Genomic DNA, 18,245 nt, shown 5'->3' on the forward strand with positions numbered 1-18,245 from the left:
TTTATAGCAAGTACCAAGGAAGTTTGGAAAACTTACTGTTTCTCTTAATTGGGGTGCTCTAGCAGATTATGCAAATATGGAATAAACGACATCTTTGAATCTCACTCAAATCTCATTTGAACCAAATGAACAGATGAAGGAGGTTCGAACACACAGACACACACACTCAAGGAGCTGAGATTTTACCTCATACTCATCAGACTGGCTAAGATGACTTGAAACTTAAGGGGAAGGTGAAGTTTAAGATGGAGGGGAGCATTGGAAGTAAAACAGATTTCAATTTGAGAAGGTGAATCAGTTGTAAAGGGAGGATTGAAAGGATTGAAAGTGTAAGAACAAGTGACTGGGGTCTAGGTGAGAAGAGAGCAAGGGCAGTGGAGGGGAAGCAGACATTTTGATTAAAGAGCATTAGTGTTGATCACAGGCCTTTCCTTCTACCACCTTTTTCTTTGTAAAGAGTGGAGTAGGGAGGCAAAGAGAGCATATGATGGAGGGAAATATACAATTAAAAGTCGTAACTGAAATTGAAGGAGATGAACTCACAAAACAGATGAAAATAATGGAATAAATTAGAAAGCAGAGTACAATCATACGTTTATAAGAAGTACACTTGAAATAAAAATTCATTTAGAATTAAGATGAGTGTCTGGAGCAGCAGTATTATGCTTCAGGTGAACTAAAAAAAGACCCCCAAAAAAACAAGGGTAGCAGTCCATTCTAGAAATAGACAAAGTTAAAAGAGATAAGCAAGGGGATATATTATAGTTGAAGGAACCCTAAACAATGAAATAAATGCTATATTTCATATGTGTTGAATGGCATCGCACCTAAATAATTAGAGGAAAAGTAAATTGAGTTACAGGGAGAGATAGACAGCAAAACTATAATATTTGGGGACCTCAGTTTACCCCATCAGACCTAGATGGATCTAACAAAAAGATAAACAGTAAAGAAATTACGGACTTGAATAAAATCTCTAAAAGATTAGATGTGATAGTTTTTTGGGGACTGCTGATTGGGAATTGAACAAATATGCTAAGTACTCAGCTGTGTTTAGACCCTTTATAGAAATGGACGATGTGCCAGGTTGTAAAAACACTAAACATATATTTACTGACCACAGTGCAATAAGATATGATCAATACAGGGTTTTGGAGAAAACATTCAAATTTAAATGGAGACTAAATAATTTAATACCAAGAATTGGTGAATCAAAGAAAGAACTACAGTTGCCAAGAGTACTGAGAGGTAAATAATTTGCCCAGTGTCATACAGCAGGTGTGTGTTAGGAGTAGGACTTGAACCCTGTTCTTCTTGGCTTTGAGGCCAGCTCTCTATCCATTATACTGCAGTACCTCTTCTTTTGACAACCTACTACAACAGTTTCTTATAAAATGTTAAAAAAAATAAGTATAAGTGAACCTTTTCTTAACATGATAAATAATATTTAAACCAGGATCCAATATTGTATGTAATGGCGAAATGCTAGAGGCCTTTCTAGTAAAATAGAGATAATGCAAGTAGTACTCTTTAAGTCAGTTCTAGAAATGTCTGCTATATATCGATAGTAGTAGTTAATAGCTAACATTTATATAGCACCTTTTATATGCCAGGCATTCTGCTGAGCACTTTACAGTTATCTCATTTGATCCTTATAACAACCTGTCGAGGTAGGCATTTTACAGGTGAGGAAACTAAGGCAAACAGATATGAAGTGGCTTGCCTAGGGTCACACATCTAGTGAAATGTCTGAGGCTGGCTGTGAACTCAGATTTTCCCAACTCCATGTGCTGCACACTTATCTACTGTGCCACCTGGCTGCCTCTATAACAAAAAAGAAAACAAAATTGAAAGAGTAAGTATAAAGAGGAAACAAAATTATCACTTTGCTGCAAATGATAGGATAGTGTACATAGTGAGCCTCAGTAGGTAAATGGCCAGAGGATATGAATAATCAACTCTTCAGAGGAGAAAAACTTTAAATGACCGTGTGAAAAAATGTTTTAAATCATGAATATTAAGGGAAATGCATATTAAGACAGCTGTGAGGTTTCTCTTTATACCCATCAGACCAGCAAAGATAACCAGAAAAAGGAAAAGGATAGTTGTGAGACAGGATGTACAGTCTAGCTAATGCATTTTTGAAGGATCTGTGAACCCGGTATAGCCATTCTGGAAAGAAGTTTGGAACCGTTCCTCCCAAATCAGTAAACTTTTACATACCCTTTCACCCAGCAGTACCAATACTTGGCATTTATCTTAATAAAACAAAGAAGGAATAGACTCATTTGTTCACAAGTAGACATTTTTTGGTTTGTGGTAAAGAACAAATTATTATATTTGAATATAATGGAATATTATGCCACAAAAAATAAAGGGATGAAATAAAATAATACTGAATTTTTTAAAATGCAGGAATTTGTTTCTCATGACTGTACATATTTGTAATGGGCTTTGTTTCTTTTGCCTTCTCAGTAGGTGGAGTTGGGAAGGAAGAGAATTTTGAACTGAAAATATAATTCAGTTAAAAAGAATAAAGGGACAGATTTAGAAAAACTTGAGAGTACTTGGGTGAAGGTAGCAGAATGAGGAGAACAATTTATATGAAAACTATAACATTAAAGGAAAACAAAAAAGAACAATTTTGGTAAGACTTAACTTTCAACAATGCAGTGACCACAGTGGAGGACCAATGATGAAACCCTTGACAGAAAGAAGGGCAAAGATTTTTTGGATGTGGCTGATGTATAGATTTATTTTGCTTGACTCTAATTATTGTCTTCAGGGGAGGTTGCAAAGAAGGAAAGAGAGGGAATTGGTGGGGAGAAGGATAATAACAGTGATGATAGCAAAAAATAAAAGACTAAAAAGATCATCAGTAAATACACTTAAAAAACAAGTTGTGTATAGTAGAGATTGGCCATTTCATGTAAAATTCTCGTTTTCTGTTCTTTGTATGTGTCATTATTCATTTGCTGGTATTTGTCAGGTTCAGAGTAACCAAAAATGTTTTAATTGTATAACAAAGTACAAACATTAAAACATTTTTTCAGATTTTTTTTCAATCTTAATTTGTTTCATTTAAAAGCAAAATAAATGGCAATATGGTGTAGTGTCCAGGAATATATGAATTAAAATCTTGACTTTAATCCTTTACTGTGTGACCACGGACAAATCATTTAATATCTCTGAGCCTTCGTTCCATCATCTGTAACAGGGGTGATAACACTATGTACTTTCACAAAATAGTCATGAGGAAGATGCTTTGTTAAGCTTAAAGCATTCCATTTATGAGAAACGTTATTTTTATTGTATAAGTCAAGTGCTGATGTTTAATTTTATATTGGTTATACTTTTTCTTATAAGCCTGTCTTAATTCAAGATGATATAAGAAATCTCTCACCTTAACACTGGTTTTTGTATATGTTTTTGTTCTCCCTAAGAATCATTGAGTATGATTTTCATTATGCTTTCTCTTTCATATTAGGATGATGATTTTGTAGCAAGGGATGATTTTGATGATGCTGACCAGCTGAGGATAGGAAATGATGGGATATTCATGTTAACTTTTTTCAGTAAGTATATGTAGTGATTAGAACCATTTTATTGTGTTTGTCCCAGAGAGAGGAAACAAATAGTCTGAAGCATTATCATATTTATATTTTAGCATTCTCTCATTTCCTCTTCTCTCCACATGCATATTTATGAAAGCCATAATTAAGGTCTTTGTGGGGATGCTTCAGTTTTACACCAGTTATGCTTCATTACTGTTCCTGCCCCTGCCTGACCTGTAGGACATGAACACTGTGTCTTTATCTGAGCAGTTTTCCCTAGGAGTTCTTTCTTTGACTAAGAGATTAGAGTTGACCTTGTTCTTTTGGTTCCTTGTGCTTACCTTTCTCCCTCCCTGTCTCCTTCCCCCTTCTCCTTTCCTTTCCTCCCTCCCTCTCTCTTTTCCTTCTTTCCTTCCTTCCTTTCTTCTTTCCTTCTTTCTTGCCTTCCTGCCTTTCTAGGGTTTTTCCCTGGAGCATCCACTAGGAGAGTAGTAGTCTTTTTTTTTAAAAATATTTGCTATATTTAATAGTGAGAGATTTTATTGGCAATGTTGCCTATGGTCTCTTAAAAGATCAAGGAGAACTAGAGGTTTGGTGAAGGTAAACACACTTTTCATAGTTGAAAGAAGTACGAAGAGCTTGAACACTTTAAATACTCAGCAAATTATTTGATGCCGCAATTTAATCAGTTAAATATATTTCCAGGAGGTGAATTGAAAAAAAAAAAACAAAAACCCTAAGAATTTAGAATAGAAAGAAATACCAATCTACATATTTAGCAGTACAGTTTTTTCACTTCAGTGCCACAAACATTTTAAAAAATGTGCTTGGCACTGGGGATACGGAAGCAAAAGTAAAACAGTCCTTGCTCTTGAGGAGCCCTTTTTAGAGGGATGGGGTTGGGAGGACTGGAGAAGAGTGCAGAGGATGGACTGACTGCTATGACTTGTACATAGAGCAGTGTAATAAAACAAGTTAGGCAGCAACGAGAGCCAAAGAGAGATCCAGTCAGAGTGAGGAAGAGAACATTTATGAATGGGGCAAATCGGGAAAGGCCGCCTTAAACATGTGGCACCTCTGCTCTGTCTCAGAAGATGAAAAGGATTCCTAAAGGTTGAAATGGGAATTGTTTTCAAGCATGGGTGGCAGGATGGAGACAGCCTGTGCAAGGATAGGAAGGTGGCACATGGCATATTGATTTGGGGGGATAATTAACAGTTCAGTTTGACTGGAACATAGTATACGAACAGTTGTTATGTGAAATAAGGCTGAAAATGTAGGTTGGTGCCATGTTGTGGAGGGCCTTAAATAGCCAGATAGAGTTTGCATTTTCTTTTTGAAGCTCTAGGGACACTGAAGGTTTTTGATTAGTCTGAGTTGTTTGGATATTTTCTTGGGGAATTTTTTGGCATGAGAGATTAGGGGGGAGGGAAGGAAGTCTTTTCCTGTCCTTGGGAACATTATTGAAATAAAAAGTTTATAAGCAGCTTTATCTTGCGCCTAGGTTAATGTATGTTTTTATATTCTGTTTTCTCTTGATTTTCCAGTGGCATTCCTTTTTAACTGGATTGGGTTTTTCCTGTCTTTCTGTCTGACCACCTCAGCTGCAGGAAGATATGGGGCCATTTCAGGATTTGGCCTATCTTTAATTAAGTGGATCTTGATTGTCAGGGTAAGTTGTATAGAATAAAAAGTTATTGGGGGAAGAAGTAGAAAAAAATTAAATATTTTCTTAGCCTCTTTACTCAATTTTTTTTCTCCTAAAATTTTGAATATGCTTTTTGGTTTTGTCTGCTACGTTTCCCTTGCATTAGTACAATTAAATTAAAAGCAGTTGCATTTGATTTATTTGATTCAGACTTTTCCCAGACATACATACAGATATTCCCAGGATAACATTTTTAAGTTATGGTCTGAAGACTGCTTAATATTCCAGAAAGGGCCCTCCTGGTAATTCTTGGGCACATATATTTTATTGTGTTAAGTTTATAATATGAACTCTGTGTGCTTATTTCTGGAATTAATAATTTCTGCTACGACAACTGAACTAATATTAGCATATTATCAGAACTAGTGCTGCTGTTTCCACTGATTCTGCCGGGGTGTTTTGTTTATTTGTTTTTATGGTAGCAAGTAGGACCCAAGTAGATTAGGATTTTTCATTATCTCAGAGTGATCCAGGATTAAAAAAGCTTCTAGAGTACGAACTGTAGATTAAACTTTTAAAATTCCCCCAATTTCAGACTTGGTAATTGTATAGTTACTTTCATAAGTGAAAATATTTTCTGTAGATGGCATTATTCCCAAATGATCTATTAATGTCTCTCTGAAAAGTAGAATATATACCAAAAAGTTCCCACTTGTAAACATTCCCATTCTGTAAAATTGTTTGAATAGTTGTATATTTGTTGCACAAAATATAAAAGTAGACCCCAAAATAAGATGTGAAAACTTACCTTTCCGAAACTACTTTGGCCTGTGTTTTATCTGCATGACACCAGTACAACCAGTGGAAACTGAAGGGGGAAATTTAGTTAACCATTTGTTGTCAAAATTACCAAACAAGCATTTTTGACTAATTTGTACAAAACTGAAGTGGTTGAATCAACCATTTGATTTGGCATCATATAAATTAAGTCTTAGGTAAATCCATGAACGGAAGAGTTTTAAAAAGGTGTTTTCTAAGAAGAAATTTTCATTTTTAACACATTATAAATCCATAATATGTGTATATATATTATTTGAAAGCAAAATATGTTACAAAAGTCATATACAGAGTAGTCCATAAAAATGGAAACCATGCTATTTACGTGAATATTTTCAGAAAGTAAACCAAAATTGCATATCGGTATCAAGCAGTTACATTTATTGGTTTAGACAGTACATGGATCTGAAATGTTAGTAAAATTGTAAACTACTTCTACACATGTAATTTGGATATGCTGCCCCAAAAAAATCACTTTCTACTGAAATTCTTGGCTTTTTCTCATGGTATTTATGATAAAGTATGAAATTCTATTCCAGCGTAATACACCTGAAAATTATTTAAAAATTTTATTTTTTAGTTTTCCACTTATTTCCCTGGCTACTTTGATGGTCAGTACTGGCTCTGGTGGGTTTTCCTTATATTAGGTAAGTATTTGTGAAGTACAAATGGAAAAAAAAACCTCTTTTCCTACATTTTCAGAATTAAATTATTTTTAGCAAACTTTCCCGAGAGTTTGTTATATAGTAATATGTTAAGCACAATACCAAATAAATAACAGAAAATGAAAGGGAGGGTTTAAGTGCCCAGGGTCACCCAGTTAGTAAGTGTCTGAGGCTGGATTTTAACTCAGATCTTCCTGATTCCAAGTTTAGCACTTTCTTCACTATGCCACCTGGCTGCCTATATGTATTATTTAGAAGCAAGATACCATACGGGTTTAAGTACAAAGGAGTCTATAAAACTAAAAATCATGCTATGATGTGATCTTTTCCCATAAACCAAACCAAAATTATGTCAGTTATCAAGTTCCATAGTTATTTTTAATAAATATTGTACTTGCAAGTCTCTGCTACCTTCACTCACAAAATACTTGACGTACATCTTGTCATCCCTAGTGGCAGTGATGATGATGGATTTGCCAGTGCTAGACCTGATCTTGAATTTAGTGGAGCCATGCTTTGCTCTTACCAGCACAGTAATATTATAAAATACTTACCTTTGTAATAGAATTTGGGCTTTGGAGTTGTGGAAATAGAATTTGGAGGATGGTGAGATTTTACTTAAGGGTTAAAGTGTTGGAACAGCAAACAGCGTTTCCAGGAAGAGTGGTTGTTTTATTTACCATTGACAGTTGGATTTTAGAAGAGGCTGCCACCACCTTTCCTGAAAGCAAACCCTTTCTTTTTTCAACCAACATCTACCCAAAAATTGCCCTGAGGTCTTTTACCAAATAAGAAGGCTTTAAGTCACTTTGGGGGCATTAGTTGGGCACTGACAGTTTTTTGATTTCTTTCTTTTATGTGTCTTTGTGTGTGTATGTCAAAAACAAAGCAAAACAAAAACAAACAAGCAAAGCAAACAAACAGAAAAAAAAAACAAAACCAAGAACCCCAAATCTTTGCCCTGTGGTGATTTTATTCATTCTTTACCCTTCTGTAAAAGATGGTGAGAAAATGTGCTGAAAACTGCTTTGTAGGTAAAGGAATCCTGCCATCTAGTGGAGAGTATTAATATGCTGTATTTAAGACCGACCAGAAATGACATGACTGGTCAGCAGAAAATGCTATGGAAAATGGTAAATGTAATTCATAAAAACCTGTAAACTTCTTATCACTTATCTGTAGCGGTTAACTCTCAGAATATTTTTTGAAGCTTAAGAATGTATTTTTATGAGTCTCATTTGAGCTTCCAGATATAAATAATGATACCATTTCCTTTTTTTTTTTTATCTGTCCATTTAGGCCAATTAATTGATATCCCTATCTTTCTTCAGTATAAGAACCTATAAAAATTGGCTCCAAGATCCTTTGGTCTTATTAGTTAATAGAAATTATATGAGGAAATTACTTTGGAAATTTTAAGGAAAAATCCCTTTATTTTAATTTCTTTTAGCAGAGATAATGGTTACAGAGTATCTCTCATTTCAGGGTGGCATTTCTGCTTTGTGGCAATCACAGAATGTATTTGGAGGGGAAATTGAATTTGCATAGTAATTTTTGAAATTAGGTTTGGTCTTTATTTCTGTAAGCTTAAGTTCTTTACAATAGTGATGAAACTTTGTTGTTTTAAAAAATCTTTTTAGGCTTTCTCCTGTTTCTCAGAGGATTTATCAATTATGCAAAGGTTCGGAAGATGCCAGATACTTTTTCAACCCTCCCCAGGACCAGAGTTCTCTTTATTTACTAAAGGTATTAAAATTTTGTTTCTAAGTCATATTCTTAGTACATGTATTTTTGTTACAGATTTCTGCTTAGTTTTTTGGACTACATCTAAATGAAATACCTAAAGTAATTTTAGTATTTGTCTCTTAGAACTGTTGTATTTTAAGACTTTCTGGTGGAATGCAGTGGGCTTCCTGCCTTTCTAACTACCCAAGAGTTTGGACCTCTTTGTTGCAATTAGGACTTTAGGGAATGTAGTTGTATTTCCCTACTAATTAACTCATATATTCACCCTTCCCACTAATTCTCTCATATTCACCTTTTCATGGTAATTCCTCATGGTTGTAATACATTATCAGGCCAGTTTTCTATATTGTCATAAAAATTACTGTTTGTAGTGAGAGTAGAAAACGTATACAGGTAGACTATTATATGTACACACAGAAGATAGAGAGTCTAACTTAAAGGATGTCTTACTTGAAGTCCTTTGAGATCGAATTCCTTTATCTCACAGTGACATAACTAATCTAGTTTCTGTCCAAAGTCCATTTTTCTCGAACCCTGAACAAGTCTTCAGAGTACTTAGTCTGCACCTTATTTTAGTCCAGGCTAAATATTACCCTTTCCATTTGTTCTCTGTCTCTGTCCATCTGTCTCTATATATATGTGTATCTATGTACATATGTATAAGTATAAATATATTTATATATATGTAGTTCCCAGCTTCTGTTGAACTAAAAACTTTTTTTTCTCTGACTTTGAATAACTAGACCTGGGTGTCCTTTTGAGTTATTGTTTTTAGACCACAGAGCCACTTGGTCATGCTGGGGAGAAAAAAGCTCAGTTATTTTGCTTACTTGTTAAGAATTTATCGTTTTCTTTTAAATGAAAGCATGATTATAACAAAGGTATATATGTTCAGATACCTATATGGGAAGGAATATCTATTAGACTCACTTTTTATGAAAAGTCATACAAAGAAGCTAGAGTTCACATTATAATTAAAGCTGTCTTTTCAAGAGAATGCTAGAAAATGTTCATAGACAGATGAGTGACCAGTGCTGAATAGTCTGTAAAGTCACTGTGAGAAAACTTACTAAACTCTTTGTTACGTGCTTGAAAGTTTTAGCATTTCTTGAATTAAATTTAAGGTCAAACTCCAAACACACAAGTAGATATATTGGTGAATCACTGCCATAGGTCTTAAAACCAGTAACATACCTTTGTAATTTTTCTTGTTTATTTTCACTTTAAAGCTTAGAAACAGACTTATTAATAAAAGTATTTTATTCAATTTTTTTCATGATAGTATATTAGTTCTTTCAAGTCTGAGTTTAATTCTTAGCTTTTTGGATGCTTTTAATTAAACTTTTTTACCTTTGGCCTTACAGCTCTGTTACCTGAGGGTGAGAATGAAGGTCTGAAACATCCTAGAAATTATACAAATATCTCTTAATCCATTTGTTACCCAGAATAGCATGAGAATATTTTTTTTCTTCCCTGGATTCTGCAGCTATGATGGTAGCTCCCAAAATTAGCTTTAAAGCTAGTTTTGAACTGTTTTCTTTTGTCCTGTTTATCCTCTATTTAAAACTTTAGAACATTACTGAAAAACTAACTTCTCAGAAGTTTGATCAGGTGCTTGGTAACAGATTTATTCTGTTTGTTTAAATGGGCTGAGCCAGTCTTCTTTTCTTTTGGTTCTTTAGTTAGAAGAAGCATTTAGTCTTTATTCAGCGGTTACCAGATAATTATATTCCTCCATCTGCTTAGTTACAACAAATTGCATATTGCGGGTATCCAGGTAATAGGGAAATTTGGGTAGACTTTATTCTTTTTTTCTCCGTGAAGGCTGGCTTTGATGAGATATTTCTTTAAATTTTATTTTTGTTAATTAGTAACTTTTTATGAAATTCTTGATGAGGTTTTTCAGCAGAGATGCTTAATTTCTAAATTTATCATACTACATGGCTATGATTTGAAATAGAAAAAGTCTTTGGAGGTTCTTCAAGATAGATTTGCTATTTAAATTTATAATCAGCAGTAGTCTAGAGTATTTTTAAAGAATAACTACATTCCTAGCAACTTTCCCAGAATTGTAGAATAGACTTCCATTGAGGGATACTGTATTGCATTTAATTGTTTCTTTTTGCAAAAGTAACAACTGCACCAAATAATCCTTGGGTAAATGTAATTCTGTGCTTCCTGGAATATTTAGAGATATAAAATTTGAATGGTGAGAGCTAAAATAGCTTTTGGAATTCTATTTCTAAGCTTTAGAAGCCTGAACAGCTGTGTTAGACCACAGAATTAATTTTTCTTTACCCATTGAAGGGATAGTCAATATCATACATGTTTAAAATTGCATCCTAAATATATTGAAGTTTTTCAGTGTTTTTATGGTCTTAGCTACAGGATATTACAATTTATCTGTACCTTCTAATCTGTATTATTCTTGAACACTTCTCTCCAGATATCCTCTATGGAGGATCTGGCCACAATGTTATAGGCTTTCCTCTGGTTCTTTATTAATATTCTGTACATACAAGTATTGCCCTTGGAATATCTTCCTCCTCTCTCTCTCTCTCCACACGTGATCAGTCTAGCTACTTTTCGAATAATATACTTCCTCAGTGATGTGTTTTATGCCCTGTCAAATGTACTTTATCACTGGAAATGATTTCATCCTGTTTACATCAACGCTAAGCCTTTCCATTGTTCTTTGGGTCACCTGAGATATTAATTCTTTTGAGATTGTGGTGTCACAGAATGTATCAATAGAATATTGCCGGTAAAAGGGTGTATGCACTGATGTCAGGAAACAACTTGCGATCATTGAAACAACTATACCTTTCTTCTCAAAATGTGATACTGAGTTCATCTCCTGTCGAGCTCTGGACCCATCTCAGCATCTGTCAGCAGTGCTTGTCCTGATGGACTAACCCAGTAGAATGCCATCTAAGTATTAAAAATCTGGGCATTTTAACTTGGTTTCTCTTGTGTTAGATTAGATTGTGAGGCCACTCACTTTGAGGGTTTGGGGATGATGAGACCCAATAGTATTTACGGGCTCTGAAGTACAATAAACACAATGTTGTCTTCAATAGGAGCAACTAGAGAATCTTATCTATAGGGATACATCCTCTTCTGTTTGTATTCATGATTCAAAACAAACATAGTTGGTAAACATGTCTCATTTTAAAATTCTTTCTTGATGGCTATTCTTAAAGCATCATTAAGCAAAGTTATCTCTTAAGTTTATATTTATCATCTAACTTTGTAAAGAGACACCTTGTTAGATAGTGCTCCCCCTACCTTCTGAAGCATATTTTGTTCCATTGAATCAAATACTTTTTTGTAATCAACAAACATAGCAGAATCTTTTATTTTCTATATTTCTTAATTAGCTGTGATTATGAAGACATAGTTGTAGAAAATTCTCTATGAAAGGCTTCTTTCTTATATTCACTTTCTTTGTAGCAGAGAAGAAATGTAATTCAATAAATTTGAAAGGTAGGCTCGAACATTGTTAAAGCTACTGATCTTTGTTAGCAAAATGATTGGTTTAAAAATTAACTCTTGAAAAGAAGGCAAAGAAAAAAAAGGGGTGGGGCAGGTTGGTGGTGCAGTGGATAAGAGCACTGGCCCTAGAGTCAGGTGGACCTGAGCTCAAATCCGGCCTTAGACACATAACACTCACTAGCTGTGTGACTCTGGGCAGGTCACTTAACCCCAGTTGCATCATCAAAAAACCCCAAAACAAAACGAAAAGAAGGCAAAGGTAGACATGTTTTTTAATAATTTTGCTAGAGCAAAAGAATAAGTAATGCTTGGCACAGAGTAGGTGCTTAATGAATGCTTGTTGATTGATTGAATAAAGGAGTTCCTGTGTTACGCTTTGTAGATTTTGGTTAGTTAATTCTGACAAGGATGTCGTTGCCATTCACTAAGTCTTCTACAGATATTACATAATCTGGCAACTTTCAATTTTCAGGAATGTAGTTGAGACTAAGAAGTAACCTAAAAAAACTTGTGAGCTGCTAAAACTGATGTCACAAAGACTCAGCAGTAAAGCTCATGAAGTGTGCTCTTAGGAAAGGCCTTCACTCAACTCTTACTCTTATTTTAACAAACTTACTATTGGCTTTTTAGCCCATAGCAAATCAAGAAAAGGGAAGGTGAAATTTGGCATGGAGTCTAAGATCCCAGGATTGTAGATTTAAGAATTGGAAGGTCAACTTTAGGGACCACCTGGTCCAGTCCCCTAATTTTACAGATGAGGAAACAGACCCAGAGAGGTCAGGTTAGTTGTGGCATTTGAACGCAGGCCCTGACTCCAAATGCATTATTCTTTCTGCCGCACTAATGTTAAAAGTGACATAAAAACTTAGATAGAGCAGTCTGAGGTGACAGAGTAAATGGCCCCTTATGTACATATCATTGTAATACAGCATAGTATAATAATTTATGTTCATAATGATTACTGAGTAGTTAAGAAAAGGTTAAATTATATTCAGTCTACTCAAGAAGGCAGAAAAATGTGTAATACATTTTAGAAATATTTCCATACAAAACAATAGTTTTGGGATTTTAAAGGGGATAATAATCTTCAGTTGGAAATGCCTTTATACAAAATATCTCATTCCTCAGTGAAACCAGTGTAGTGTGGGAATACATCCAAAGTAGCAGTACTGGGATCTGCTTTAAAAAGTGTAAGTCCACTTGACCCAGAGGACTAATTACTAATTCCTGTTTACGTGAATTTCAAAAGTCTGTATCTCATTTTGTTAAATAAAATTAATATAATCAAAACATTTCATTCTCTTGAGACCATTTGTATATATGAAACATACAATCAGTCTTTTAAAAACCGTCAGTTTAATTACAGCATAGACTGGGAGAGATACAGTTAGTACTTAACGTTTGTCATCCCTGAGTATAATGAAATATAATGAATCAAGGTATATCATGGTGAGAAAAATTACTGGTAGGGATTGGCCAGGTGCCTCCCGACAAACAAAGTCATGGCTTTGTTCCATTGCTAGTTAAAATGAAGGGATAAAGACCTTCATCTTGAACCCTTTTCTAAGCATGAATATATGCTTTTCTACCTTTTTTTTTTTTGGCTAGGTAATGGGGTTAAGTGACTTGCCCAGGGTCACACAGCTAGTAAGGTTATGTGTCTGAGGCCGGATTTGAACTCAGGTCCTCCTGACTCCAGGGCCGGTGCTCTATCCACTGTGCCACCTAGTTGCCACTGCCTTTTTAAGAAAAAAAAAGTTTGTTCTAGGCTTGAATGATACATTGAAATATGTAACTTTAAAGTAGAGAAGTTAAAATTTCCATTTAAGCCTTGCTGAAAATACAACATTTCACACAATGCGTCAAGAAGTTTTTTTCCCCCTACAGAAGATTAAAAAATCTAGCCACATACCTCATCTTATGGCCTGTATCTCAAAACTTTAGAAATCCTTTCATTTCCACAGTGATCTATCTGATGTACAGGTTCAACATAATGTTAATATTCCATAAGATCAGCCTTTCTTATCATTGATTTCATCATGAGCACTTCTGTCTCATTGAAGAGAAACTTTATTGCCATGGCAAATATGAAAGAGTTTCTTGAGTGTTAGCTTGAGAATTAAGCGTGTAGCTTTTAGTAATAAGGTGTTAGTTTAGTAGTTGAAGTTACCCTTTGACAAGCTGTCTCAATTTTCTTTAATGTTTACTGTGTGGCTATCCTGACTTTTAAGAAATCTAGCAAAGCTAATTTATTTAAGCTGAAGTAGTATGAGCCTTTGAATGAAGGGCTAATGTTGTTATCTGGACTATATCACATATTTTAGTGAACGTTAATGTTGTGACAAAGTAGTGCTTATTTCATGAGCTTATATATAGTAATGGAAACTGATAAAAATTAATTTAAACAGCAGTAGGAATGAATAAAACATTCTTTGCAAAGTCTACATTTAGTAACAACCTACCATTTTTCCATCTGTGTGTCTTTTGCACTTGTTTACTTTCCTAAATGTCAGTTCAGTTCCTCTTCTGATGTGCTTACATGTCCTAAGCAAAGTTAATCTTTTATGATTTGCTTCATTTAGAAATGGAAAGGGACACCTCAGAGATCATCTCTTCTAACCTTATTTTGTAGATGGAGACTGAAGGGAAGAATGAGGAATTTGCCTCAGGTCACATATGTAGAGTGGGGCAGAGCTAGACATTTGAACTCAGGTCCTCTGACTCCAAATGTGACATTCTTTTCATAAATCATGCTGCCTGCCACTCTTATCTTTTAAGTTAAGACCAAAGTTTCAAAAACTGAAAAGGAGAAGGTAAAAGAGAGACTTTTTCCTGAAATTTCCACCCCATTTATAAAATGATCTGAAGATCAGTTTATAGGTTATAATGCTGCATAATACATACAGAAAAGGAGTATAAGATAACTTCTAGTAGCTTTGAGAGTAGTCTGGAAAAAGAAGTAGACCTATGTCAGTGTCCTGTGAGGGGCTCATAGTTGGCACAGTTAAATGTGCCGTTCTGTGTCTAACTTCCCCTCAACTACCTGGAATTCACTTAGACTTTATTTGTTCGTTTGATAACTTATTTCTTTAGAGTGTGTTTTGCTAGGTGTGCCATTTGTATAAAATTTAATTTGGTCTTCAGATTCTTGAGTCTCCTCACTTTCCCCCATTGTGCCAAGATTCCTTATGACAAAGCATAGTACTTTGTCTCGAGGGGGAAAAAAACCCAACAAAACCAAAAACTTGAAAACCACTAATTTGATGCTAGTGTAGAATTGGGCCAGAAAGATAGTAGTCACAGTATTCCCTAAGTTGTATATGTGAGATTAAAAAGAAAAAGTAGTACAATTTCCAGGAATATGCTACAGTATTCAGAATCACAGGATTTATGAGTTTAAAGAGACTTCAGCAGCAGGCCAGTACATTCCATACACAAAAAGAATCCCTACTAAGACATAACCACCAAAGGTTTATACAGCCTCTGCTTGAAAACCTCCAAGGACGAGGAGCTCACTCACTTTTGTGCTGGATGCAAAATATTGTTCCCAAAGTTCTTTAAATGTGGTATGAACGAATGGCTGTTTTCATGACCCCCTTGTGTATGAGATTGTGAAGACAGGAACAATCAGTAATAATAGGTTTCTGTCTAAACCCCATTGAAAAGATGAGAACACAATAATATAATAAATATCTGATATTGACATTTTAGGGTTGCTTTACATGCATCATTTCATTTGATCTTCATAACAACACTGTAAAGTAGATAGCATAGCTGTTAACCTCATTTTACAGATGAGACAACTGAGGCTCAGAAAGGGTAAGTGACTTTCCTGTCCTCACACAGCTGCTGAGTCCTGGATTTAAACCTAGGTCTCTCTAGACTGTTAAGTTTGGCATTCTTGGCTACATAGTACTTCCTGTCACAAACCTTAGGGAAAAGACCTTAGAGAAAGCAAGCACATCCTTCTACAAGTCTCAGTTCTGGAGGCTTTATTACATTTTAAAATTATCTATTTTAATAATAAATGTTTAACTGTTGACTTGTGACATCAGTGTATAGTAATCCTGCAACAATGTTAAGGTGCATTTTGTATGTCTACAAACATCCTGCATTCTTTTGTGCACTACATCCTTCTCTTGGCCAAAATAACAATCTAACTATAGTTTCAATATTCAATATCCTTTTCTGACAGATGTTTTCTGGCAAAAGCCTTCCTGCATTTATGAATTCTCTCTCAAGAAGCAACAGGACACCTGCAGGAAGTGAATCAAGACTGAAAACACAGAAGAAATAATCACCTGCTTTAAAAAATAAATAAAGTACTGTTGAAGATCATTTCCCTTTATTTGTTTCTAGGTGTAAAATTTTAATAGTTAACGCAGAATTCTGTAATCATTGAATCATTAGTGGTTAATGTTTGATAAAGCTATTGCAATCAAGTCTGTGATGTACTAATAATGCCTTATATATTGTTTGTAGTCATTTAAAATAGCATGAGCTATGTCCCTATAGTCAGTAGGGGGCAGTCTTGCTTTATTTAATTCTCCATCTTAAAATGAATTTGGAATTAAATATTTCAGTGTAAGATATGTATAATGCTGGCCATTTTGAAGGGATGTTCTCAAAAGTTTAGAAAGCTGTTAAGACTACATTTCTGCACATGATACGTATACACTGTTGAAAATAAATCTATAAATCTTAAATTGTGTTTTGTGTACACCTGGAAACAAAGTCATAGTACAAAATTTACTTAAGGTGTAGTCAGGAATGAGCGTTCTTTTTTGCAAGGTATGATATGAGTGTTAGCCTGTAACCTAAATTTTACAGTACCCTTTTCTTTTGTACTCAGTACTTTAGGGATTTCGTAAACATTTTCACTACATATGGTAGTGTTATATTATCAAAGACAAAGATGACAAAATTAGTAAGTACAATTCTTTACATCTCTCATGAAACAAGTTCCTCTTATTTTATTTTATTTTGCTTTATTATCTCTGGAAGTAGAGACTAGAAGATTGGGGAAAAAAAGAGTTTTGACTTTGGGACTTTTGAGATGATCCCTAATAAATTGTATTACTTGCTTTTATAATGTGTTAGCAGAAACTATGATGCAATGTAAGTGTAGACTGATGTGCTTTCTGCCGAGTGGTAATTCAAATTTGAGTTTTACTATGTTAAAACTGTAAATACAGCAGAACATTAATAAATGTTACTTATGTAGCAATTTTTTTCTGTAGACCAGTGTTTAATTTAGAATATAAACTTTTAGTATGTATGTAGATGGTGATTACTGAGGTACCTGGTTTCTAATATTTTACCAGATGATTTGAGGAAATGTCAAATGTTAGTTTTTGAGTGCAGAAACATCATGATATTTAGTTTTAATCATTATTTATAATACCATCGTTTAACTTTCTTACCAGCTTACTGATTGTATAGATATGGTATTACTTTTCCAGAAGTTATATTTTGAAAGAAGATTTTATGAACAACCTCTTAAGCATTTTTTTTTCCATTCTGCATTAGATTATATGAATAGAAAAGCACTTGTTTTCATGGTCAGGTATTCATTGAGTTCCTAGGTAGACATAAGTTCAAAAGTCCATTTCGGTCATAGTAACTTGAATGATTGTATGCATATACATATATTAGTGAGCACTGTTTAATTTATCTTGCAGGCCAAAATAGAGAACACTAAATCACATAAACATAGTAGAAGACTACCTTTGTGTTTATTCTCTAGGTACTTATACTATTTGATCTTGTATATTCAGAAAACTGGAAATTTGGCATTCCTAATTTCTACTTATTTTGTGAGTCATAAGACTGTCAAATAGAAGCCCACAGCTGGATGGTCTTTAAAAGTACTTAGTTCTAGATGGTAGTTACAACTATCCTTTTCCTCCTAAGTAGTTAAGTAATCTTAACTTTTTCCTGATGGGATCTGCCATCCCAGGGGATTAGAGAGAGAGAGAGAGAGAGAGAGAGAGAGAGTGTGTGTGTGTGTGTGTAAAATGGTTACCACATTTCACTTAAATTAGGTGCAAATTCAGATACCATTTTTGTAATTTTTAGTTTCCTTTCTCTAACAGTCTTTGCAGAGAAGATAGCCTTCTCTTTTTTCCTTAAAGGACAAATTGAGTCATTAGCAGTTAATTTGTGTGGATTCGTAGATAGTAAATTTGTAATTTTGGTATTTCAAAAGCAGGTGAAACTGTTGGAGTAAAGTAAAGTAGCAGTCTAATATTCATCACAACTTCTGAAGGCTTTTATGTCTCATACATAATTATCACAGAG

General features: G+C 34.4%; 1 protein-coding gene across 1 annotated transcript in view; it reads left to right on the forward strand.

Moving 5' to 3' along the window:
* NDFIP1 (Nedd4 family interacting protein 1) overlaps positions 1-17,172 on the forward strand; it is a 61,907-nt gene extending 44,735 nt beyond the window's left edge. Inside the window, exons 4-8 of the mRNA XM_021005067.2 lie at positions 3,488-3,575; positions 5,102-5,226; positions 6,620-6,686; positions 8,345-8,450; positions 16,141-17,172. Coding sequence (XP_020860726.1) covers positions 3,488-3,575; positions 5,102-5,226; positions 6,620-6,686; positions 8,345-8,448 — 384 coding nt within the window. The 3' untranslated portion in view covers positions 8,449-8,450; positions 16,141-17,172. The remainder of the gene's footprint in view (positions 1-3,487; positions 3,576-5,101; positions 5,227-6,619; positions 6,687-8,344; positions 8,451-16,140) is intronic.
* The last annotated feature ends 1,073 nt before the right edge of the window (positions 17,173-18,245 follow it).

This window comes from Phascolarctos cinereus, unplaced genomic scaffold, assembly GCF_003287225.1.
Source record: "Phascolarctos cinereus isolate Bilbo 61053 unplaced genomic scaffold, phaCin_HiC Scaffold_2;HRSCAF=192, whole genome shotgun sequence".
Taxonomy (NCBI): Eukaryota; Metazoa; Chordata; class Mammalia; order Diprotodontia; family Phascolarctidae; genus Phascolarctos; species Phascolarctos cinereus.